The sequence below is a fragment of the Chiloscyllium punctatum genome, chromosome 5 (assembly GCF_047496795.1).
Source record: "Chiloscyllium punctatum isolate Juve2018m chromosome 5, sChiPun1.3, whole genome shotgun sequence".
NCBI classification, from domain to species: domain Eukaryota; kingdom Metazoa; phylum Chordata; class Chondrichthyes; order Orectolobiformes; family Hemiscylliidae; genus Chiloscyllium; species Chiloscyllium punctatum.
Window position 1 is genome coordinate 74,244,395 of NC_092743.1, and position 26,019 is coordinate 74,270,413.

General features: G+C 40.8%; 1 protein-coding gene across 1 annotated transcript; it reads right to left on the bottom strand.

Moving 5' to 3' along the window:
- Nucleotides 1-1,685: 1,685 nt before the first annotated feature.
- Nucleotides 1,686-12,427, bottom strand: penkb (proenkephalin b). Its single transcript, XM_072570582.1, has 3 exons — nucleotides 12,251-12,427; nucleotides 11,299-11,439; nucleotides 1,686-2,614 (listed from the first exon to the last, which is right to left on the bottom strand). Exons 2-3 carry the CDS (start codon nucleotides 11,434-11,436, stop codon nucleotides 1,964-1,966), a joined length of 789 nt encoding a protein of 262 aa, XP_072426683.1. The 5' UTR covers nucleotides 11,437-11,439; nucleotides 12,251-12,427; the 3' UTR covers nucleotides 1,686-1,963.
- Between the last annotated feature and the right edge of the window lie 13,592 nt (nucleotides 12,428-26,019).

A 26,019-nucleotide genomic window follows, 5' to 3' on the forward strand; every position in this document is an offset into this window, starting at 1 on the left:
GAGTGCATTCAGAGGAGGCTTACAAGAATGGTCTCAGGAATGAAAAGCTTAATATATGAAGAACGTTTGAGGACTCTAGGTCCATACTTGATAGAGTTTAGAGGGATGAGAGGGGATCTAATTGAAACATACAGAATACTAAATGGCCTGATCAGAGAAGATGATGTGAAGATGTTTCTGTTGGTAGAGAGACTAGGACCCAAGGGAATAGTCTTAGAGTAAAGGGAAGACCTTTTAGAATAGAGATAAGGAGAAAGTTCTTCAGCCAGAGAGTGGTGAATCTATGGAATTTATTGTCATAGAAGGCTGTGGAGGCCAGTTCACTGAGTATAGTTGAGACTGAGATAGATAGGTTCTTGAGTATCAAGGGATTCAACAGTTACGGGGAGAAAGCAGGAGAAAGGGGATGAGAAATTTATTAGCCATGATTGAATAGTGGAGTAGACTTGATGGGTTGAATGGCCTAGTTTCTGCTCCTATGTCTTATGGGTGTAATAGGAGTACAGTAGGTGGCTGAGGATGCATCCTTTGTGGGGTTACAGTGTTGAGTGTTATTGTGAATAAAGTGCAGTTACCTATCTTCATGGATTACGGTCTGTGGTTCAGAAAGCTGAGGATCCAGTTGCAGAGGGCAGAACTGAGTTCAAAGTCATGGAGTCTTGAGATCAGTCTTAAGGGGATAATGATGTTGACCACAGCTCTGCATTCAATGAGGAGGAGTGTGATATACTTTGCACTCAAGCTAAACACAGTCCAGAAGCTCAACAATGTAGTTAATGGTAGGGCTGTGGGGAATGCTGCCGAACATAGAGACCTAGGGCTATAGGTGCATTCTTCCTTGAAAGTGGAGTCACAACTGGACAGGTGGTGAAGAAAGCTTTTGGTACACTTGCCTTCATTGATCAGAACTTTGAGTATAGGAGTTAGGACGTCATGTTACAGCTGTATAGGGATTGGTGAGAGCATTTTAAGATTACTGCTTGCAATTCTGCTCACTCTTATATGGGAAGGATGTTGTTAAAGTTGAGAGGATGCAGGTAAGATTTACAAGGACTATGCCAGGACTGAGGGGTTTGAGTTAGAGGAAGAGGCTGAATAGGTTGGGGCTTTTTCTCTGGAGCTTCAGTGGTGGATGAGGTTCATAAAATCATGAAAGGCATGGATAAGCTATTTTTCCCTAAGATGGGGGAGCCCAGCACTAGAGGGTTTAAGATGCAAGGGGAAAGATATCAGAAGGCCCTGAAGGTGGAGCCTAAGTGAAATAAGCTGCCAGAGGAAGTAGTAGAGGTGGGTACAATTTAAAAGGCATCTAGATGGGTAAATTAATAGAAAGGGTTTGGAGAGATATGGTCCAGGGATTTCACATGTAACTAGGTCAGATTGGATGTCTGGTTGGTGCTGACAAGTTGGACCCGAAGGATCTGTAGGACTCTAAATATATAGCTACTTACATTGAAACAGTAGGTTTAATGAAATTTGTACCTTAATAAGCCACTATAAGCTATACTGACAGCCATTCATCAATTAGCTTGGTACTGAGCAAAAGCTTTTACATGAAAGATGCCCAATTGTGTAAACAAAATTAAAGAAACTTATCTGATTGTGAGGTTTCACTCTTAAAAATATACTTGTTAATTTGAATGAAAGAGCAAATATTTTAAAAAATACACACAAAATTTTAAACATCATTTTGCGGTTAGATTTATTTGAATATGTACAACCAAGCAGATGAGATCATTCTTTGTTAACTTATAATGAAAATTAGACAACATGAAGAAAGTGCACAAAGAAGGCATACATTTTGATACTCTCATCTCAACAAAAGGCAATATATATCTGCACGTCAGATGTAGGTTGCATGTAGCCTGTTCTTGTTAAACTAAACAGTAAAAAACACCTATACATTCTAAGCAACACAGCACACTTAAATACGAGAACAGAGGCAGTCTTTCTGATTGAATGTCTAAATTCTCATAAATCCACCATATCGCTTATCAAATTCAGGAACTTCTTTGGAATAAATTTCACCATCTTCATCAGAAGGAATGACAGCATCGTTCCAACGTTTCATAAATCCACCATATCTTTTTTGGTAATCTGGTTTTCCAAATCTTCTCATGAAGCCTCCATATCTTTTTTGCAATTCTGGTAAATCTTCTAATTCAGAGATTCTCTTAAATCCATTCATGAATCCTCCATACCGCTTTGTGATTTTGCTATGGTTGTCAGTGTTGATGTTATCTAGGTAATGCTTCTGTTCATTAAGTTCCCTCAAGTTAAGCAGCTCTCGCAGAATGTCAGTAGATTCTACTGATGAAGGGCTCTCAATGTCCTTCTTCATAAACCCTCCATAGCGCTTACTCAGTATTTCTCTTCCTTTATTTTCATCATCAACTTCGGAAATGTATGCATCATTGCTGTCCGCTTTTTTCATGAAACCTCCATAACGTTTTATGAAGCCGCCATATTTTTTACTCAAAAGTAGGTGTTGTTCTTCCTTCTCTTTGTCACTCTTAGGAAAACTTTGACTGTCATCGTGAGCTTCCTCCAGCTCCTTACACATTTCCCACGCCTTTCCTGGTGGCAGTTTACCTTCACACTCTAATGTACAACCCTGAAATAAAACAGCATTTGTGGATCAAAGAATAGAGAATTCATAGCGAAAAGCAGCATGATGGACAAGTGAAGGAGACATCAATGACCTAACAAGTTTCTAAATCTTAATTAAAATGGGGGAGCACGTCTGGCAGCATCTGTAGGAATGGAAATGGAGTTAATGTTTTGTCGTTGTTGAAACGGGAAAAGAGAAAAGAATGAAAGGAAAGCTCTAGAATAAGGTAGAATGCAAGAGAAGTTAAATCACAAAAAAACTGTCATGGAACAAAGAGCAAAGGGAATGGAAATAGTTGCAGCAAAAAAACTCAGTGTGAGCAAAAATGGCAGCATAATTAACAACTCTTTCCAAAACCAAAAACACAAGTTACAAATCAGCATATGATAGAAATAACTGAAAATGATGAACAGAATGCAAAATCTGAAATTTTTGAACACAGTTTTGAGTCCAAAATGCTATGAAGTATCTAATTAGAAGAGGAATTCACGTTAACAATCATTACATTCATTTCATGGTTTAGTCCATTACCTTCTGTCATTTAATTTCTCCTACCTATACTGTTCCAGACCTCTTCATTCCCACTTTCAATGGCAGAAAACCAACAAATTTTTACCATTTTCTTACCACAACCATCTGATGGAAGGAGCAGTGCTCCAAAAGTTATTGCTTCCAAATAAACCTGTTGGACTATAACCTGGTGTTGTGTGATTTTTAACCAGTCTAATACTAGCATCTCCAAATCATGATTAGCTTTTTTTAGTTCTGAAGAAGAGTCATATTCAATCCTAAACATAAAATTTATTTCTCTCTCCAGATTCTGACAGACCTGCTGAATATTTCTTGCACTTTATGTTTTTATTTCAGATTTCCAGCATCCAAAATATTTTACTTTTATACTACTGTAATGGACAATTAACAAAATTAACATTTACACTGAAATCCATTTACTCTGAAATCTGAAAGACAATGCTTTACTAAAATTAAAACTTTCTGACACTGCTGAAGTCTGCAGTCGAGGGACAGCTTGTCTCTATGGCATTTTGTAAACATTCAACAAGAGAAAAATATAAGATCAGTATGTCCATAACAAGGGAATGAAAAGAATAACAACTCAAATCTTCACAACCTTGAGAGCGTGATAAGGAACAGTATAAAACAAGTATATGGATTATGCTCAGGGTCCTTGCACAAGGCATTGTTTTCAAGTGCAGGTTGCCCTCTGCAATACAGAGGTTAAAAAAATAAATAAAGCACTTTTTGGTTGCTCTTGCTAATAATTGAATCGAGTCAATTTAATTTCCACGACAGTAAACTTGGGGGCTCGTCCGGGACTGGAGAAGATTCTGAAGATTCCCAGGAGGTGCAGGCGCCAGCACCTTGAATTCACTTCATCTCAAGTGCTGAATTGGCCCTTTAGCATGAGAGGACTGGGAATCTGTGGATCGCCCTAGCGTCGGGGTCCGAACTGAATAGGGCAGGGGTAAGAGTCGTGGCTTAAGTAATCCTATTTAGAGACTCATTCTAAGAGAATAAATTAATCAGGAAAAGGATTCAGTAAACTCTTGTGTGGTATTTGAGCAAAACCTAAGGGAAAGGGATTGCCATCTCTAGTGTGTTTAAGAGACAGCAAGTTTGAGGGTGGTTTTAGACTTGGAACCACCACTGGCTGAGTTGGATTCGCCAAAGACGTACCAGGTACGTGGTTTCTTGGTTTACGAAAACCAAGGCATTGAGATGGATGTGCCCAATGTGAGAGGGGACCTCTGGAGGTAAAAAGCAAGTCAAAGGGAAAAAGATAATGGTACTGCGAGCGAGAGAGAGAGAGAGCTGATCACTTTTCCAGTAACACTGGAAATGGGTTCTGGCAAGAGCAAACAAAAAGAGGGTCCACAGAGGACTTGGAACGGAAACCAAAAATACAGTACATGTTAAATAATTATGTCCCAGAGTCTGTAAAGTAGTTAGAATTATGGGTCAACGAATGTGATTTTCTGGTGGGGGTAAGTTTTAGTAAAAGGCAGTTAGAAATATTGAGGTCTAGGTTGGAGGAGAGAGAGAAGGAGAAATGGAAGGGAAAAATAGAACCTGTGAATTGGAGTGTGGAAGGCTGAGGCTGATATCAGGGAAAGGAAATCTCAGGTAAAAGATAGATCAAATATGTGTACAAACACCAGTGCACATGCAGATATACGCGGAAAACAACCTAATGAAGCTGTACAGTGTCTAAAGTCTGTTTCGGATCCTGACCTTGATGACTGCCCTCTGAGACCTACAGGCCCCTACGAGAAATGCCTGGCAAAGGTTCCACATCAGTGGCCGCTGCCTCAGGGTCTGCTGAATCACCAGAAGCATCTCATACCCACAACAGATTGAAGCATGAAGCCCGAGAAGTATAAATGGCCAGCCGCAAACGTCCATGCCAGAGCAGCCAACCCGCAAGCGGAGCAGAACGGAGACTTTAATGCTTTTGTTGCAGTGCTGGCAACTGCTTGTAGGGAGGCATTCCCAGTGCGAATGGACATGATCAAAATTGCCATGTGTAAACAACGAGAAGGTGAGACAGTGTCCCAGTACCTTACGTGCCTCAATGAAGCCCATAACACTCAAAGTGGACTGAGACCACCTGAGGACATAACGGTGGCAGAGATCATGCCTTATGAAGCACACCTGAGGAACAGCTTCATCAATGGAATGAAAGACGAAATAGCAAAGAAGGCAAAAGATATATGTATTACCTGGGACACGGGAAAGCTGAATTTGATAGAACAACACGTGATACATGCTGAAAAACTGCAGAAACTAAAGATGGAACAGCAAGCACATAAAGCATACTATGATGCAGATGGTTGCCCAGCCGTTGAGGGAGGTGCTGCAGAAAAAGAGCGCGGAAGAGACGCAGGCAGAGGTTGATCTGGCGGGTGCTTTGTTTGTGAAGCAATGGACCACTGGGCGAGACAGTGCCCACACAAACAGCCTCAATTAGCCCTGGAGGCTGGACAGCAGGATGACTGACAGGGGAAGGCTGAGGTGGAGGTGGACAGCCCACAAGGTACAGGTAAACCTCTTTCCTTTATGCTTGGCAATGAAGACTCACTTACGCTGATCTCTTCTACTAACCTTACGTGCACTGAAACAAGTCCCACCCCCATATTGAGCACTGAGATTGCAGAGTGTGGACCATATGTTCAGCACAATGATGATGCGCACAAGTCAATGCCTACCTCTATGTTATATGTGGAAGGTACACCAGTTACCTTTTTTGGTAGATACAGGGGAATCCCTGAAAGGCTTAATAGTGACAATGGGATACAATTTGTCAATAATGCCTTACAGGAAGATTAGTGATTATTTGGGAATAAACATGAGACAACATGGTGCCTACCACCCAGCAAGCGGTGGGGCAGTGAAAAGAGAAAATGCAACCCTAAAAAAAATCGACAAAATGTTGTGAGATGGCATGGACAAAGGCACTTCCAATTGTGCTGATGTATATGAGATCTAAGAGGAGAGGAAGAGCTAATCTTAGCCTGTTTGAGATTTTGTTTGGTAGGCCACCCAATACAGGAATTGACCCAAGACCTAAGGTAAGACAGATAACAGGCCACTGTGAGGATGAGATGTTGTGTTACTGTATGAAACTCTCTACACTTTTGTCTGAAATACAGAATCAAGTGACAGCTACCCCAACTAGCAGAAGGGAAGCTGTATAGTGGTGAAAGACTTCAAGAGGAAAAACTGGATAGCAAAAGGTTGGCTGCGACTGTTTAAAAGGCGCCTTACAACATAGAAAGAAGTACCCTCCACTGAAACGGTACAGCATCTTTTCTCTTTATTCCCATCCTTATCAGAGTCCTGAATCAGATTGTCAGTCAATGTGTGCAATTTTCTTGGGAACTGGATCTAGACTATCAATTCTCATTTTATAGAAAATCTTTACAATCAACAAATGTTTAACCAACTGGCATATATGTATCTTCTCCCACTTTCTTTTAAACAAAAATACAAAAAAGGCATATGTAAAACTTATTCGAAAATAACATTTAATGTGAGGTAAAACAGCAGTTAGATGGAAGGGTTCAGATAACATGAAATGAGATCAGCCATGTCAATCCCAAGTCAATAATCAGAGATGTTACTCACATGCATCCATTTTCTGCTACGTCTTGGTTAGTTGAGTTTATATACATGTTTATCAGTTGCCCAATACTAAATTGATGTTAACATTAGGATACAGTTGAAGTTGTTTCTAATGAATTAATAACCCTCTAATGAATTAATAGCCCTGTTAATTATCAGTGGCGGGTACTTCTTTCTATGGTTAGGTATTATCTAATTAGATATGACTTAAGCTTGATTACTGCAAGATAGTTCATATCCTAATACTGAAATCTTTCATCCTAAAAATCACAAATATCATATCTCTATCAGAGAGAAAGTTAATGAGTTTACAGTACTGAAATGTAATTTTTCAATGGTGCAGCTTCAGTAATAAGCATCACATGACAATGGCTTGCCATATATGTAACTTCCTTATAATTGGGTTAGCCATGCTGTTAGCCATGAATTAACTGTTTGTACAGCAAAAGTGAGTTCTGCAGATGCTGAAGATTAGAATCTAGAGTGTGATACTGGAAAAGCTCAGCAGGTCAGGCAGCATCTGAGGAGCAGGAACATCGTTCCTTTTGCCCGAAATGTCGATTTTCTTGCTCGACGGATGCTGCCTGACCTGCTGTGCTTTTTCCAGCACCACACTCTCAACTTTATAAGTGAAGTAAACAATTACCCTTTAGCTAAGATGATTCTGAAAATTGAACTTAATTTCTAGACATGATTTCTTACAGGCCCCCTCTCCCCAATGCAAATGCAATTATTTAAAACCAAGAAGTTGACCACTAATGAGAAAAGTAAGATAATAATAAAGGACTGTGAACTGGACCTCATCTAGAAACCTGAAACAATAAACACATTATGCACAATTGGCAGACATTGCCTCAGTATCATCATCATGATTGGCCAATAGTTATCTTCAATGCTCGGCATAAAGCCGGTTTTCAATTTGGCCATTATTCATACAAAGAATCCTTTACAAGAAGAGCTTCTTTTTGTCATTGAAATTGCAGATGTGCAGGCCTCAAACAGGTTGGCTTACCATGGGGACTGCTAAGGGATCCACAAGGTGTATGTTTCCACCCTTGATTAATTATAATGTCTCCCTTTGTTGTTTATCTTGAATCAGTTGAAAAAAAACAAAAAAAAGCAGAAATTGCAGGGAAAACTCAGCAGATTTGGCTGTGTCTGTGGAGAGAGATCAAAGTTATCATTTCATTTTGAGTAACTCTTCCTCAGAACTAATGGTAGCTAGGAAAAAGGTTATCTTTTTAATGCAGAAGTGTAGGAGGAGTGGTAAGGAATAAACGATAGATGGAGCAAGAACCCAAGAAGCAAGGGAAAAACAGATGGACAGAGAAAGGACTAGTCAATGATTAATTTCGGAGAATTACTAATGACTTCAACACACCACCGTGTTCCCTGGCCAATATCTGTCTCAGGCTTGCTGCAATGCTGCAGCTTAGCTCAACTGGAAGAACAACACTTCATTTTTCACTTGGGGACTCTGCAACTTCTGGACTCAATATTAAGTTCAACAATTTATGGGTTGAGGCACCTCCTTCCATGTCCTTACCTCAAATCCGACACACCAGGCGTTATCACATGGTCCATTTCACACACAACCCACTGTTAGTAACTAATGGTTCCCATTAGCAGCTATTCATTCTCTTAGACTAATTATTATCAACTCCTTTGTTCTCTCTCCTTGGGCTCTAATCTCGACCTATTGCTTACTCCTTAACCCCCTCCCCCCTCCCCCCACTGCATAAAGAAACAACTCTTTCCTGAGCTACCATTAGTTCTGAGGAAGGGTAATTGGACCCAGAAATTTAACTCTGATTTTGCTTTTCCAACAATTTCTGTTTTTGTTTCTGATTTCCATCATCCACAGTACTTTCAGTTTTTATCAAGATAAATGATATTTGGCGAACTGTCGTTGATATAGTAATGTTCACCATATTCTGTTACATGAATGGGTGAACTTTTGTAAAATAACTTTGTTTGGTTGGAAGTCTTTTCACATTGTAAAGGTGAGACAACTGCACACAACAGGATTCTGAACACACATTGTTTAACCAAATTGGTTTCCTCTATTGCCGAATGTATCCCACATATTGATGGAACCATATTCAGTCTAAGAATCGAGTCGAGGCATTGAACGGTATTTACCAATGAATATTGTTGTCATCTCAGGGAAATTCACCTCCTCCCTGGCCTGATCGACATTTATTACCCATCTCTACAATATAGTGCTTGGTCTTTTAATGCTCACTACATCATATACGACAAAAAATGAAACTTGCGTTTTCTAATTAATCGGATGTATTTATACAGTATTCGATTTCCAGACATCATTCTCCTCGTGTTATTTAAATGTGTAACCCTGATAAGACTTAATACAGTGCACCGATCGCTCGGTCTTTTTCTGATACACTTTCGCAACTGAGAAATGTGACAGCAAGCCAGAGGACTTCGGATTGACACGGCAAACAGCTGGTTCCAGGTCTTTTTTTTTAAGAAACCGATGATTTCCACGATGATGATTGCGGCCAGGTTGCCTTCCAACACCACTTCCTGAAAAATGTTACCTTTCCAGTTTGCATGGTTAATAGACAATTACGACAATTCTTATATTTTACACACAAAACCAAAAAAAAAATGCTGGAGAAGGGTCACTGAACTCAAAATGTTAACTCTACTTTCCCACCACAGATGCTGCCAGACCTGAATTTCCCCATTAATTTCCGCGTGGATTAATTCTCCAGCACCCACAGCTCTTTATTTTATCCTATAGTTTATAACCTACCACATTTCTTGCACTCTATTACGAGGTTTCCAAGGTCTTCTGCTTTCAGGTGAAACATATAAATATAATTATACTAAATTTCATAAACCCTCCACAGCGTATAATTGTTTCCTAACCGTTCGGAAAACCACGCTAATTTAAATTATTTGTTAATTTACATCATCTTCTGGTATTACACCAGTGATTTGTTGAGAGCTATTTGTGAACACTAAGTCCAATGACGGCGGGTCTACCCCAAGCGTTCCTGGTAAAATAGCTGAGAATGAGCAGAGCTGAAAATGTGTTGCTGGAAAAGCACAGCAGGTCAGGCAGCATCCAAGGAGCAGGAGAATCGACGTTTCGCGCATGAGCCCTTCTTCAGGAGAATGAGCCCCAGCATCTACACCGCTCATACATTGCGACTCCGTATTCTAAACACTTTTAATACACCACCCAACGATTTTTCACTGAATTTAGATGTCCATTGTCTTATTTAAAAACACGCCCATCACTTGCACTGTAGAAGATATCTACAATATTCGAGATTGCATTACAGCTTTTCTCCAAAACTAGTCAATTAGCAGTATTTGGCCTGGAGCAAAATGAAATCCCGCCAAGGTCTACGGGGAAACTGGATTGAGGCCAAATCAGATTATTGAAGGGTTGGTTGTATTTACTTCCTAGTCTTTACAAAAACGTACGGGAACAAAAAAAAACCGACTCGATTATTAAAGGCCAACGCGCATTGTTTAGTTTCAGTGCGTAAGTTTTTTTTATTCTTGCGGGATAATTATGAGGAGGAAATCGAAATGTAATATTTGCCTGGAGTCCTCCTTGTGGAAGGCTGAACTGCGTGGCATTCCACGGTAAACTTGCTGCAAATAGCCACAATCCGCGATAGTTGGCGCTCCTGGAACTTTAGAAAGCGTCCAGTTCTGCTCCTAGTGCCTTTAGAGACTTTGAGCTTTTGTCTTTGGCATCAGAAATGCAGCGGGGTGTTTAATCATTATATCCTTATCATTACTGTGACAAAGTAATAGCTGTGATTAACAACTTTACAGAATCGTAGCTTTCTCTCTCAGTGTTTGTGGTGGTATATTTAAAGTTCCTATTTCATCTCACCTTGAGATATACAGAGTTAAAAATCACACAACACCAGGTAATAGTCCAACAGGTTTAATTGGAAGCACACTAGCTTTCGGAGCGACACTCCATCAGGTGATTGTGGAGGGCTCGACCGTAACAGAATTTATAGAAAAAATTTGCAGTGTGATGTAACTGAAATTTCAGTTCCATCACACTGCAAATTCTTGCTATAAATTCTGTGTTACGATCGAGCCCTCCACAATCACCTGATGAAGGAGTGTCGCTCCGAAAGCTGGTGTGCTTCCAATTAAACCTGTTGGACTACAACCTGGTGTTGTGTGATTTTTAACTTTGTACACCCCAGTCCAACACCGGCATCTCCGAATCCTGAGATGTACAGGCATTCTTCACGTACGCTTTAGCGCAGAGTTTACCCACCTCCCTTTCAAGCACCCTTCACTGCTAATGCAGAAAGCGCTACCGTTACAAATGCATCACTTTGTTAAATCAAACGAGAGAGTAAATGTGGAAATCAGTCATTGGATTTGCCAAAAACTAAGTACTGGTACATGAGACCCTACATGTCCATTCTTTGGCTACACGGACGCAAGCGACCTTCTGTAACCAGCTTTTGGTCGATAACATAAACTTCATATTAGAATTAGGCTGAAGCGGTGAGGGTGGCGGGGCAGTTTAAACTTACCAGCGGGTTAAACTCTGTCAAATGACCGGCCAGTTGGTAGGCGCAGTAAGCACAGTCCTGGTCACAGTCTGCCCCGACCCCCATCAAGGAGGCACACAAGGCCAACACCAGGCAATGGCACTTCCACAGTACCGCCATGAGCTGCAAATATAGGACAGAAAACAAAAATATACTTAGCGGAAATACCCAAACCCGTGCCTTCAAACTTTAAACTTCATTCTGCGTTGGTTCAAACACATTTCAGACCTTCCCATCGCGTCAATAAAAAAAATTGACAGTTTGGAATATTTTCTATTCTATCTATAAGTTACATAAATATTCCAGCTTTTGTAGAAGTAAACCCACAAAGAGCCATTTTGTAAAATGAAGGTATTTATTGGGAGAGGAGACGGTAAGGGCTGCATACGCTGAAAGTCAGAGTCAATAGATGTGAAGCTTGAAAAGCACAGCAGTTCAGATAGCATCCGACAAGCAGGAAAGTTAACGTTACGGCCGAAACCATTCGCCATGTTATCAAGAGAGGTTCGGTTAATCGGCCAGACCGCCCCCCACCCCCAGTACAAACTATATTCAAAACAATTTTTTAGGATCCGCCAATTATATGTGATTGTAATAGAATGAGACACCTAGACAACTATTCCGCAGCAACACAATCTGTCAAACGTAAATACATTGCAAAATAGGAGATTAGCAAAGGATGAAAATTCAGTTTTCATTTCATTCCTTCCCTCGCCATCTCAATCGGAAGAGTTCATTTCGAACGCGTTCTTCACTCCGAATGCACTACATTCGCCACGCTAAAGGATCAAATATTGCGTGAAGTTATTTAGAAAAAAAAACACAAATCGAAACAATACAACCACAGAATATTGCAGTTGCAGTGAATTTTCGAAGTTGTATTTGTGCCATAAACACAAAGGCGAGTCTCAAAAGACATATTATCTTGCCTTACCTCTGTTGTAGCCTCTCTGAAAATGAAACTGGTCTGAAGCTGGACGTGGCTTTTCCGCCTCTTGCAGACTTCAGCTGGTATTTATAGCGGAATGCGTCGATCTCCGGAGACGACCTAGCAAACAGACAAATACCCTGCAGTTATAGCAAACAGTTCACTGATACCCGACGCGCCCGCACGCCTTTAAATAAGGGCGGGTCACTGTGGATACTTGTCAATCCCTTATCCATGAGGTCAGGTTGCTAACAGTTATAGCGGTCGGGATGGAAACTACGCTATTACAAGAAGCAACAATCCAGTTGCCTGCAAAGTCCATGACGCAGAACACCAGGATTTTTGATGACACATTTGCCACCTACGGGACAAATATACTGCAGGATCTAGTTGGAAAACAAGTGTGGATATATAAATGAGGGATGATTGATGACCCCAGTTTTTTTCACAAACTGTGTAAACTGAGACATTCACATTCCGATATCATCCTCCCCCCACCCCCCTCCTCCCTCAACAGCGGCCTCTCTCAGACCAATGTAGAAAACTATGGAAAAGCAACAAGTGAGACAGGCGCGTCACTTCGGATTAGCACTCGGTGTTCACGAACATCAGAGTTTATGTGGTTTAAAAGGATCGTATGTGCATGCGTTACATTTTTCTTTTAAAATCAGATTACAAATTAAAAATATCGAAGTTACTTTGGTCTTGTTATATTTGGGAATATCACCAGACTCAAAGCAGGAATGCATTCATGCATATAGGTAGCAGCATATTTAGTGCGAAGATCTGTCAAGCAAATTGACGCATTTTAGATTAAGTGGATTTAATTTTACTTATTTAGAAAGATATGTTTTGCCAACTGAGTTCATTGAAGCTGGACTCTATTTGAAAGCCCTAAACCAAGTTCGCTTTATATTTTAACTGCACCTGTGTGCTGGCCACTATAATGATTGTCGAGAAGATCGCCAAAAATCACTCATGACGAAAAGATGAAACTATAACTGAGGTATGTTTTATGATGCAGTACCACCTGATCATTGTTATCCAGCACTCGGTCGGCATATTTCGGGGATTCTCACCAATCCATGGAACATCGTGTAACGCTAACTTCTCCAGCTCCCCAATACCTGAGCTCAAGAGTTCTCAGTCCAACGGGATTTTACTGAATTGAAATGCTACGATTTTGTTATTAAAACCCATAGGGAGCTACGTCAATGGTCAGTTCAGCTTTAGAACTGGAGTTTGCACATTCTCCCTGTGTCTGTGTGGGTTTCCTCCGGGTGCTCCGGTTTCCTCCCACAGTCCAAAAATGTGCAGGTTAGGTGAATTGGCCATGCTAAATTGCCCGTAGTGTTAGGTGCATTAGTCAGGGGGAAATGGGTCTGGGTGGGTTACTCTTCGGAGGGTCAGTATGGACTTGTTGGGCCGAAGAGCCTGTTACCACACTGTAGGGAATCTAATCTAACCTAAATTGCCAGATTTTAGATAATTATGAGTGAAGTTTAAAAAAAGGCACGCGTAATACATCGGGGAAGTTGCCAGAGCGACTGTTGTGGCAGATTTTCTCGAATGAAGAGTGACTCCGCCAAGCTTTAATCGCCTTTTAATCCGTAACTGTGTACGGACCAACCAATCATTTTCTGAGCAGCTTTCCGGGGAGATCCTTCATACCCTTTTTGCGGAAGCAGCAAGCACAGAGAAGGACCCCGACTGAAGCGAATTTAGCCTTCACTTGAGAGTGGCACACACAGGTCAGAGGACTTACACCGCTGTTTTCGAACTTTTCAAATAGTATCACTATTACGAGGAGTGCAGGCAAAGATTTTGCAAAGCTCTTGTATAGTTGGTCAATTGGAAGGCAGAGAGACATAACCGATCTGGAAAGTTTAATGAAATTCCCAATCTAGACCGTAATCCTTGTTTCGTTCAACGGTGACCCTTGCCAGTCCTTGTTACTAGCCTGGCTACAAGCTTCCTGGATCACTTGCTGAAATTGCTGCGGTTTTGTGAGGAAGCGGGCGCCAACACGGAAAAGGTTGCTCTATGTAGTATTTGAGGATAGTTGTTTTAGAATTAAATTTTATTATATTCATGAAGCAAAGGGCTAAAATGCTAACAGATATCGCAGGAAATTATAATCCTGAAGATTGCTTTCGCCCACCAAAAATCGCACTTTAAAGTCCTTCAATTTTAGCGGTTTTACAATTCACACTGATGTCTACTAACGTCTATATAGCTCAATATATTTATCATTTTTAAAGAGACAGGCTAGCATTTAGCCTCCCAATTTTATTTATTTGAAACCCAGAGCAAGGCAAAGCCAGTATGCATTTGAAGATTCACAATGCAGCGCTGTGTAAACTGAGAGAAGCAACATAAAGAATGACTTAACAGCAAGTGCTAGACAGAATTGAAGTTGTTTAGGAAGCATTTGCTGATAGTGCTGGACAGGTTTGCCCCACTGAGAGAAGGCAGGTTGAAAGAACCTTGGGTGACAAGGGATGTGGAACATCTGATCAAGAGGAAGAAGGAAGTTTACTGAAGATTGAGAAGGCAAGGATGAAAAAGCCTTAGTGGGTAGGATTAAGGAAAACCTTACGTGAGGAACAAAGGGTTGGCCAGAGTGATGGTAAGGGATCAGGGATAGTGGAGGGAACTTGCGCCTGGAGTCAAAGGAAATAGGGGAGGTCCTTAATGAATACTTCAGTATTCACTAGTGAGAGGGACTTGACTTTTCCAAGGACAGCGTGAAACAGACTGATATGCTCGAACAGTTTGATGTTAGGAAGGAAGATGAGCTAAAAACTTTGAAAAATATAAGGATAGATAAATCCCCTTGGCCAAATGTGATATACTCTAGGTTTCTACAGGAAGCAAGGGAAAAGATTACCGCACCTTTGGTGATGATCTTTGCATCGTCACTGTCCACTGGAGTAGTGCCAGATGTTTGGAAGGTGGCAAATGTTCAGGAGAGCAAATAGGGCTAACCTGGAGATTACAGATCAGTCAGTCATATGTCAGTGTTGGGCAAAGTATTGGAGAGGATCCTGAGGGACAGGATTTATGATTACTTGGCAAACCATAGTTTGATTAGAGATAGTCAGCATGGTTTTGTGTGGGGCAGATCATGCCTCACAAACCTTATTGAATTCTTTGAGGATGTGACAAAACACAATGATGAAGATAGAGCATTGAATGTGGTGTAAATGGATTTTAGCAGAGCATTTAATAAGGTTTCCCAAGGTAGGCTCATTCAGAAAGTAAGGAAGCATGGGATACGTTGAAATCTGTCTGTCTGGATATAGAATTGGCTGACTCATAGAAGACAGAGGATGGTGGTTGATGGAAAGTATCAACCTGGATCTTGGGGCCCTGTGGCATTCTGTAGGGAACAGTTCTGGGACCTCTGCTCCTAGTGATTTTTATAAATGACATGGATGAGGAAGTGGAAGGGTAGGTTGATAAGTTTGTTGATGACATGAAGGTTGGTGGAGTTGTGGATAGTGTGGAGGGCTGTTGTAGGTTGCAACGGGACATTGATAGGATGCAGAACTGTGTTGAGATGTGGCAGATGGAGTTCAACCTGGAAAATTGTGAAGTCATTCACTTTGGAAGGTTGAATTTGAATGCAGAACATAGGGTTAAAGGCAGGATTCTTGGCAGTTCTTGGAGGAACAGAGGGATCTTGAGTCCATGCCCATTGATCCCTCAAAGTTGCCACCCAAGTTGATAGGGTTGTTAAGAAGGGATATGGTGTGTTGGCTTTCATTAGTTGGAGAATTGTGTTTAAGAGCCGCAAAGTTCTGCTACAGTTCTATAAAGTCCTGGTTGGACCACACGTGGCTCAGTTAAGGTCGTCTCATTATTGAAAAGATGTGGAAGCTTTAGAGAGGGTGCAGAGGAGATTTACCAGGATGCTGCCTGGACTGGAGGGCATGTCTTATGACGAAAGGTTGAGGGAGCTAGGGTTTTTCTCATTGGAGCAAAGAAGGATGAGAGGTGACTTGATAGAAGTGTACAGGATTTTGAGAGGCATAGGTAGAGTAGATAGCTAGAGACTTTTTCACATGGTGGAAATGCTTATCACGAGCTGTCATAATTTCAAGGTAATTGGAAGAAGGTTTAGGGAAGATGTCAGAGATACGTTCTTTACACAGAGAATGGAGGGTACGTGGAATGCACAGTCAGATACATTAGGGATATTTAAGCGACTCTTGGATAGGTACTCAGAAGATAGCACAATGAAGAGTATGTAGGTTAGTCTGATCTTAGAGTAGGATAAAAGGCTGCACAACACTGAGGGTCAAAGCGCCTGTACTGTGCTGTACTGTTCTAAGTTCAATTTTCTATGTTCTATCCCACAACCAATGGATTATATCTAAGCTCTGAAATCCTATTGCATCCAGTCATAAATGATGTCGGACAATTAACAACTAAATGGAGGAGGAGGAGGGTCCCCAAATATTCCTATCCTCAAAGATGAAAGAGTCCAAAAGGTAAGATAAAGTGCAAAAGATAAGACTGAAGCATCAGAACAACCTTCAGTCAGAAGTGCCAAATGGATGATCTATCTCAGCCTCCTCCAGTGGTCCACAGCATTGGACAGGTATCAGTCTTCAACCAATTCAATTCATGGTATGGGTTACCAAGATGTATTTGCAGGCACTGGATACTGCAAAGGCTATGGGCCCTGAAGATTGTGCTCCAGAACTTGCCACTCCCCTAGCCAAGCTCTTTCAGCACATTTACAAAACTGGTATCTATCCAGCAGTATGGAAAATTGTGCAAGCATGTCCCGTACATAAAAAGCAGGTCAAATCAAATTGGCCAATTATTGCCCCATCAGTCTGCTCTCGATCATCAGTAAAGTGATGGAAGGTGACATCAACAGTGCTATTGAGCAACACCTGCTCAGCAATAACCTGCTTAGTGATGCTCAATTTGGATTCTGCCAAGGCCACTTGATTCCTGCCCTCATTACAGCCTTGGTTCAAACATGGACAAAAGAGCTGAATTCCAGAGGTGAGGTGAGAGTGACAGCTCTTGATATTTCTGATGAAGGGCTTATGCCCGAAACATTGATTCTCCTGCTCCTTAGATGCTGCATGACCTGGTGTGCTTTTCCAGCACCACACTCTTGACTCTGATCTCCAGCATCTGCAGTCTCACTTTCTCCTAGCTCTTGAATCAAGGCCTCATTTGACTGAGTGTGGCTTCAATGACCCTTAGAAAACTGAAATCATGGATATTGGTGGGGAAAATCTCTAGGATTTTCATTGGAAGATGGTTGTGGTTGTTGGAGGTCAGTCATCTCAGCTCCACAACATCTCTGCAAGAGTTCCTCAGAATAGTATCCTAGGTCCAACCATTTTCATCTGCATTATCAATGATCTTCCCGCCATCATAAGGTTAGAAGTGCGGAGATTCATTGATCATTGCACCATTCATGACTCCTCAGATACTCAGAAGCAGTCCATGTTCAAATGCACAATATCTGGATTATTTCCATGGTTGAGCTGACAAATGGCAAGTAACATCCACCACATAAAAATGCCAGACACTGACTATCTCCAATAAACTATTCATTGCCTCTTGACAATCACTGAATTATCCACTATCAACATTGACGAGAAATTCAACTGGACTCACCACATAATCGCAGTAGCTACAAGAACAGGTCAGAGGCTAGGAATACTGAAGCAGTAACTCACCTCCTGAATCCCCAAAACCTGTGACCATCTACAAGGCACAAGTCAGGAGTGTGATGGATAATTCCCTACTTGCCTGGACGGGTACAGCTCCAAAATACTTAAGAAGCTTGACACCATCCAGGACAAAGCAGCCTGATTTATTGACACCACATCCACAAACATCCACTCCCTCCATTACCGATGCTCAGTAGCAGCTGTGTGTAAAATCTACAGGATAGAACATAGAACATAGAACATTACAGCACATTCGGCCCTCAATGTTGCGCCAACCTGTCATACCATCTAACTTACGCTATTCCATGTACATAGAACATAGAACATAGAACAATACAGCACAGAACAGGCCCTTCGGCCCACGATGTTGTGCCGAACTTCTATCCTAGATTAAGCACCCATCCATGTACCTATCCAAATGCCGCTTAAAAGTCGCCAATGATTCTGACTCTACCACTCCCACGGGCAGCGCATTCCATGCCCCCACCACTCTCTGGGTAAAGAACCCACCCCTGACATCTCCCCTATACCTTCCACCCTTCACCTTAAATTTATGTCCCCTTGTAACACTCTGTTGTACCCGGGGAAAAAGTTTCTGACTGTCTACTCTATCTATTCCTCTGATCATCTTATAAACCTCTATCAAGTCACCCCTCATCCTTCGCCGTTCCAACGAGAAAAGGCCGAGAACTCTCAACCTATCCTCGTACGACCTACTCTCCATTCCAGGCAACATCCTGGTAAATCTTCTCTGCACCCTCTCCAAAGCTTCCACATCTTTCCTAAAGTGAGGCGACCAGAACTGCACACAATACTCCAACTGTGGCCTAACCAAAGTCCTGTACAGCTGCAACATCACTTCACGACTCTTGAATTCAATCCCTCTGCTAATGAACGATAATACTCCATAGGCCTTCTTACAAACTCTATCCACCTGAGTGGCAACCTTCAAAGATCTATGTACATAGACCCCAAGATCCCTCTGTTCCTCCACCTGACCAAGAACCCTACCATTAACCCTGTATTCTGCATTCTTATTTGTTCTTCCAAAATGGACAACCTCACACTTGGCAGGGTTGAACTCCATCTGCCACTCCTCAGCCCAGCTCTGCATCATATCTAAGTCCCTCTGCAGCCGACAACAGCCCTCCTCACTGTCCACAACTCCACCTATCTTTGTATCATCTGCAAATTTACTGACCCACCCTTCGACTCCCTCATCTAAGTCATTAATAAAAATTACAAACAGCAGAGGACCCAGAACTGATCCCTGCGGAACTCCACTTGTAACTGGACTCCATGCTGAATATTTACCATCTACCACCACTCTCTGACTTCGACCGGTTAGCCAGTTTTCTATCCAATTGGCCAAATTTTCCTCTATCCCATGTCTCCTGACTTTCCGCATAAGCCTACCATGGGGAACCTTATCAAATGCCTTACTAAAATCCATGTACACTACATCCACTGCTCTACCCTCATCCACATGCTTGGTCACCTCCTCGAAGAATTCAATAAGACTTGTAAGGCAAGACCGACCCTTGTCACTTGCTAAATTAAAAAAGGTTATTGTTCACCTTCTCCTTGCAGTTTTTTCCTAAATCCTTAGGACCATGGATTAATGTAGATTGCTGTAATCTTCAATAATTAGAACTCACCTCAATCTAACCTCTCTGGCAACCTAATACTGATGAACCTCATTTGAATGCCTATTTTGTACCCACTGCTTGCTGATTCAAGGGAAATAAGGCTGAAGCTTCAAATTTAAGGCCACTTTGCTTGGCCACCTGCGCTGGAAGGATGCAATTTGTAAATTAAGTTCCTTGTGCAGTATCTTACACTTCTGTAAGAATAGTGAAAATATGTTATTTTCATTACAAAGCCAGAAAAACATATCAAAATAATATTGTAGGAGTCAAAACACAGTGACTGGATGCACTGCATGTTGTGGCACTGAGCAATTAAGACACAGGCTCAAGTCCTACTCTGTGCTTAATTAATAGCTTTCAGAGGTGCATAAGTATTGTTGTTTGGCTTGGGTGGACTTTCTATCAGAATTGGAACTTTCTGGACAACATGCAGTAATGTTGCTAATGTTTGTGGTAGTCAAATTAGTGAATGTAAAATTTCCTTCACTCTTAGTCACCTTCTCAGTCATTGCAACTACTTGGACCTTGGGAAATTTGAACCTACAAGCTAACAGACTGTAAATCTGAACAAGTAGACTTTACTAATTTTAATCCTGCCAAACATACAGGCAGGAAATTTTGTTTTTGGTTTAAATAACTTAATGTCACCAATCCTGCTGCTTTCAGTCGTTTGCAATTTTGGAAAGCAGGAAGTCTCTTTCTTAAATATGCAGTTTGACTTTTAATTATGCCAGAATTTGTTGGTGGTTTCCCGCTTGTCTTTGTAATTTAATTCAACTTCTCTGATTTGATTATTGTCAGTGATTGGACAATAGAATATTTCAATCCAGTGGTTTTAGTTTGTAAATATGTGACTACTGAATTAGATTTATTTGTTTGCAGAATCATATTTATTGTTCTACTCCTCAGTGCTTTGTGCTTTTTGCTTGTAGGCTAAAATTATTTTCATATTTCTAGACAAAGGCAGGCAAAAATTATCTAAAATTCTAGTAACTATTCCTGATCACTATCTTGAGTTCTATGCCAGAATGTAAGATTGAGGACAGGATTAACAGCAAGTATGGATTTGACTGGGGAGATGGATTTAATATAGCAAAATCATCTCTCTGATTGTTGTACGTATGGCATAATCATGATACTTTGGGTAGTCACTGTTTCTAGAGAAATTGAACATATTTAAGATTTATCTAAAAAGACTGAACTGGCTACATCCTGATGAATCACTGACAATATTGCTAGATATTGCAATCAGAACAATTCTTCTTCACTATCTTGACAAAGTATCTTCAATAAAGTAAATGTTTGAAATGTCATGTTTCATGAAAAATTATTGTGCTAAAATAAGAATTTTCTTTCAGTAATCTATGTGCAAGCTTTTGTTTATTTTCACTATTTCTCAATAAGATAGATTTTTCTTCAGTTAAATAAAATGATCACTGGCTATTCGATATAATTCCTGTTTTTGATTCACAGGGAAGGGGAGCAGCACCTAGCCACACATTTACAAACCATGTTGTTTATATAATGCGTATTTCAAATAATTTTTAAAGATTTAGTTTTAGAGGAATTAATCTGAAGTGGCAAATTTAAAGGAAAACAACCATGCTGTTATCTTTGAAAGTTTAATCTAGGGCCAAAAAAATTATCACTCATTAAAAGGAAACCAGAAAAAAACATGTTTGACTACTTGCATCTAATATGTTGTCAGTGTCTGATACATGCAAAGAACAGCTACCTAGTACTGGCAATATGTTACTATAACACAGTTATTTCACTGTGGCTATTTAACAAAGAGATAATCGCTTATAAACCCACTTTCATGTTTATCATTTCTGACAGCCCTGTACTTGAGTAAAGAATTTACAAGAAGCTGAAAGCAAATTTAATGCTGAATATAAAGTAGCATAATCTCTGCCATTTTGCAGCAATATTTTATGGGGATGTTGAGTGAACTTTAATATAAATTCTAATAATTAAATATCTGTCCTATTCTGTTCTTATGTTAAGTAATTCACACTATTTCTATTGAAATGAACAGGCAGCAGATTGTTCAATTAAAAAAAAATGCTCAGAAGCAAATTGGAGGTATCCTTCCATCTGTGAGAGATGAGAGATGCAAAAGCAGCCTTAGAATATTAGTGAGGTGAGATGGGTACATCTGCTCCAGTTATTTTGGTTGTTGACCAAGTAGTTTCTAGAAAAGCAAAGTCTGCCACAATTGCCAAAGATGAAGGTATCCCTGGTTGGTGGTGTAGGATAATGGCTGATCCCTTGTTTGCAAGGCATCTTTTGAAACCACACATGACAGTGGCAAAATTCTGCCACAGCTGGTCTTGTCAATCATCAGACAGGGTTTCCCACTTGTCATGATTGATCTGGGGATCTCCATGTTTCACAGCTTCTTTGGATCAAAGCTTTGGGTGCTGTACTGGTCCCTTGGCATTGATTATCTTACCTCTAGCATAAGCTTGGAAATGTGACCATCTTCCATTCTGTGCACAAGCCCAAGGCTGAGAAATCATTTTTTGATTTGCTCAAGCATGCACAACAAGTTTGCCCTAGAAAAGATTGGCTGAATGCTTTCGGCATTGTGTTGTTGAAACTGATTACAAGTGAAGATCTTAAGATATAGGATCAGAGTTGGGCTATTTTGCCCATCAAATCTATTCCACTATTTAATAAGCTCATAGGTGATACTTGCCAACTCCACTTTCTTGCCTTTTCACCATATTCCTTGATTCCCTTACTGATTAAAAATCTAACTATTTCAGCCTTGAACATACTTAATGATCCAGCTTTGATGTCCCTCCATGGTAAAAATTCAACAGATTCACTACCTCTGAAAGAAGAAATTTCTCTTCATTTCTATCTTAAGTGAACTCTTGGTCTCAGACCATACCATGTAGTTGTGGACTGTCACACAAGGAGGAACAACCTCTCAGCTTTTTAAGCCCCCATATGCTTCAATAGGTCATTTCTCAAACTTCTAAACTCCAATGTTTAGACTCAAACTATTTAATCTCTCCTCATGAGAAAAATTCTTTCACCTCAGATCAACCTAGTCATCCCTCTCCGGGTTGCTTCCAATGCCACTATTTCTTTATTTAGATAAGGGGACTGTTTTAAATCAAAGTGTTTCCAAATGAATCTTCGAATTTGGTTAAATGTAGTTAAATGAACACGCAACAATATAAATGTACTTAACTATGAACATTTATTAAATAAACAAAAAATGAAAAAGAACATAAAAAAAAGCAATAAGTCTCAAACCCTTCTGACCATCGGGGACCCCTTGATCAATGGCTGGTATGGAGGCTTAGGTTCGTTCTTTGCATCATTCATGTTCTCAGTCCAAGGGGAAGTCCAATGATTTAGAATGAAACTCTCTCTTATACATTGTAACAAACCATAAGTACATGAAAACAAGTTGTTTGTGCTGTCTTGGGCACACACAGGAATGTGAGTCATCTATCACAGGACTTACTCATGCAGCTGTCGAATAACATCATCAATTTTCACCCATTTTATACAATTCACCCCTGATGATATTTGACAGCGTATAGTTTCAATTGCAAATGTGATACAAATCAGCGAGAGCTGCAGGAGAATAAGACTATGCAACCTACACCAGAAAATTAAAACTACAGTGAAAATAGTCATCGTTAATATAAATAGTCATTATCGTTAATAGTCATCGTTAATACAACAATAGGGTCTATCATCAAATTAATGATCACAGTGGTCTTTGGGGACCAACCCTCAAATATATCCCACCAGTGATGTATGGTCAAGGCCGGGATGGAATCAGCAAAACAGGTTTACTGTCCATCCTCATATGATGTAGCAACTTTCATTCATCCACAGCAGCATCCATCTGTAACAAATTTGCATGGTTCTGCAAATAAAACATATCTTAGCAGTTTACGGTCTTTGACAACTCACTCACTTTTTGTTAATTTCCCTCTGTATACATCCTGGTACTTCCTGCACTTTTATCAATATCCAATAGGTATCACCCTGTCCATGGACAAGTATCTCACCAAGCTTAGGCAGGTGGTGTGGGTAGTTTACCTACACTTTCACACCTGTGCAAAGGTTGTCGGATGTTGTAGATTTAGTAGGAGGATGTAACTGGCCAACTTCTTTAAACATTCTACTTATGGATGTCACTTCTTTTAGGGACTAATTATTCAGATTATGCAATGCCTGTGGCAACACTTTGAGCCATCCCTGTAACCTATGATTGGGGGTTAGTAATTTAATTTGTTGTTTTAATAACCCATTCGTTCATTCTACAAGGCTAGCTGCTGGAGGATAATAAGGAATGTGGAACATCAAATGTATCCCATTCTCTGCAACCCATTGTTGCACCTGTCAACCTGTAAAATGTGAGCCATTATCTGATTATATTTCTGATGGTTTGCTATAGTAGGATATCAACTGCTCTAAGCCCTTAGTAGTGTTACTCTGATTTACTTTGGTTGTAGGGAAAGCTAATGTTAACTCAGAGTAAGTTATTGAAATCATTGTTGTAATGGTGATGGGCCAACATTGTCAATCTACCAGATTTGAGCAGGCTGATCTCCTCATTTGATTTGTGCCGTTGGCTTTATCAGAAGTAAAATGTGTTTGCCTTTTGACATGTATCACACCTGTTAATGACTTCTTTCACCAGATTGATGGGTAAGTACAAACCTCAATCTCTTGCACATTGTACAGAGCTGTAATACCCTAAATGTCCTGATTTTTCATGAACCCATTTTCCAGTTTGATACTGTTCAGATGCATCCTTAACTGTAATGGCTTTTACTTTTTTTTAAGATTAGATTCCCTACAAAGTGGAAACAGGCCCTTCAGCTCATCAAGTCCACACCAGCCCTCTGAAGAGTAATCAACCCATACCCATTTCCCTCTGACTAAAGTACCTAACACTATGGGCAATTTAGCATGGCCAATTCACTTGGCCTGCACATAGAGTCATAGAGATGTATAGCATGGAAACAGACACTTCGGTCCAACCTGTCCATGCTGACCAGATATCCCAACCCAATCTAGTCCCATCTGCCAGCACCTGGCCCATATCCCTCCAAACCCTTCCTATTCATATACCCATCCAAATGCCTCTTAAATGTTGCAATTGTAACAGCCTCCACAACATCCTCTGGCAGCTCATTCCATACACATACCACCCTCTGTGTGAAAAAGTTGCCCCTTAGGTCTCTTTTATATCTTTCCCCTCTCATTTTAAACCTATGCCCTGTAGTTCTGGACTCCCTGACCCCAGGGAAAAGACTTGCCTATATATCCTATCCATGCCCCTCATCATTTTGTAAACCTCTATAAGGTCACCCCTCAGCCTCCGACACTCCAGGGAAAACAGCCCCAGCCTATTCAGCCTCTCCCTGCAGCTCAAATCCTCCAACCCTGGCAACATCCTTGTAAATCTTTTCTGAACCCTTTCAAGTTTCACAACATCTTTCTGATAGGAAGGAGACCAGAATTGCATGCAATATTCCAACAGTGGCCGAACCAATGTCCTGTACAGCCGCAACATGACTTCCCAACTCCTGTACTCAATACTCTGACCAATAAAGGAAAGCATACCAAATGCCTTCATCACTATCCTATCTACCTGCGACTCCACTTTCAAGGAGCTATGAACCTGCACTCCAAGGTCTCTTTGTTCAGCAACAGTCCCGAGGACCTTATCATGAAGTGTATAAGTCCTGCTAAGATTTGCTTTCCCAAAATGCAGCACCTCACATTTATTTGATTAAACTCCATCTGCCACTTCTCAGCCCATTGGCCCATCTGGTCAAGATCCTGTTGTAATCTGAAGTAACCCTCTTCGCTGTCCACTACACCTCTAATTTTGGTGTCATCTGCAAACTTATTAATTGTACCTCTTATGCTCACATCCAAATCATTTACGTAAATGACAAAAGGTAGAGGGCCCAGCACCGATCCTTGTGGCACCCCACTGGTCACAGGCCTCCAGTCTGAAAAACAACCATCCACCACCACCCTTTGTCTTCTACCTTTGAGCCAGTTCTGTATCCAAATGGCTAGTTCTCCCTGTATTCCATGAGATCTAACTTTGCTAATCAGTCTCCCATGGGTAACCCTGTCGAATGCCTTACTGAAGTCCATATAGATCACATATTACAGGCAGGCGAGGAAGGAGCTCAAAAATGGTCTGAGGAGAGCCAGGAGGGGGCACGAGAAGGCTTGGCAGAACGGATTAGGGACAACACAAAGGCATTTTACACTTATGTGAGGAATTAGAGAATGGTCAAAGAAAGAGTAGGGCCGATCAGGGATAGCATAGGGAATTTGTGTGTGGAGTCTGAGGAGGTAGGGGAAGCCCTAAATGAGTTTTTTGCTTCTGTCTTTATGAAAGAAATGAACTTTGTAGTGAATG

What these genes read in the sequence shown, in the direction of transcription:
- penkb (XM_072570582.1), bottom strand. Translation starts at nt 11,436, where the DNA reads ATGGCGGTACTGTGGAAGTGCCATTGCCTGGTGTTGGCCTTGTGTGCC. An exon ending in TGACAGAGTTTAACCCGCTG is followed by an intron (nt 2,615 to 11,298) that starts GTAAGTTTAAAC and finishes GTTTTATTTCAG; the next exon opens with GGTTGTACATTAGAGTGTGA.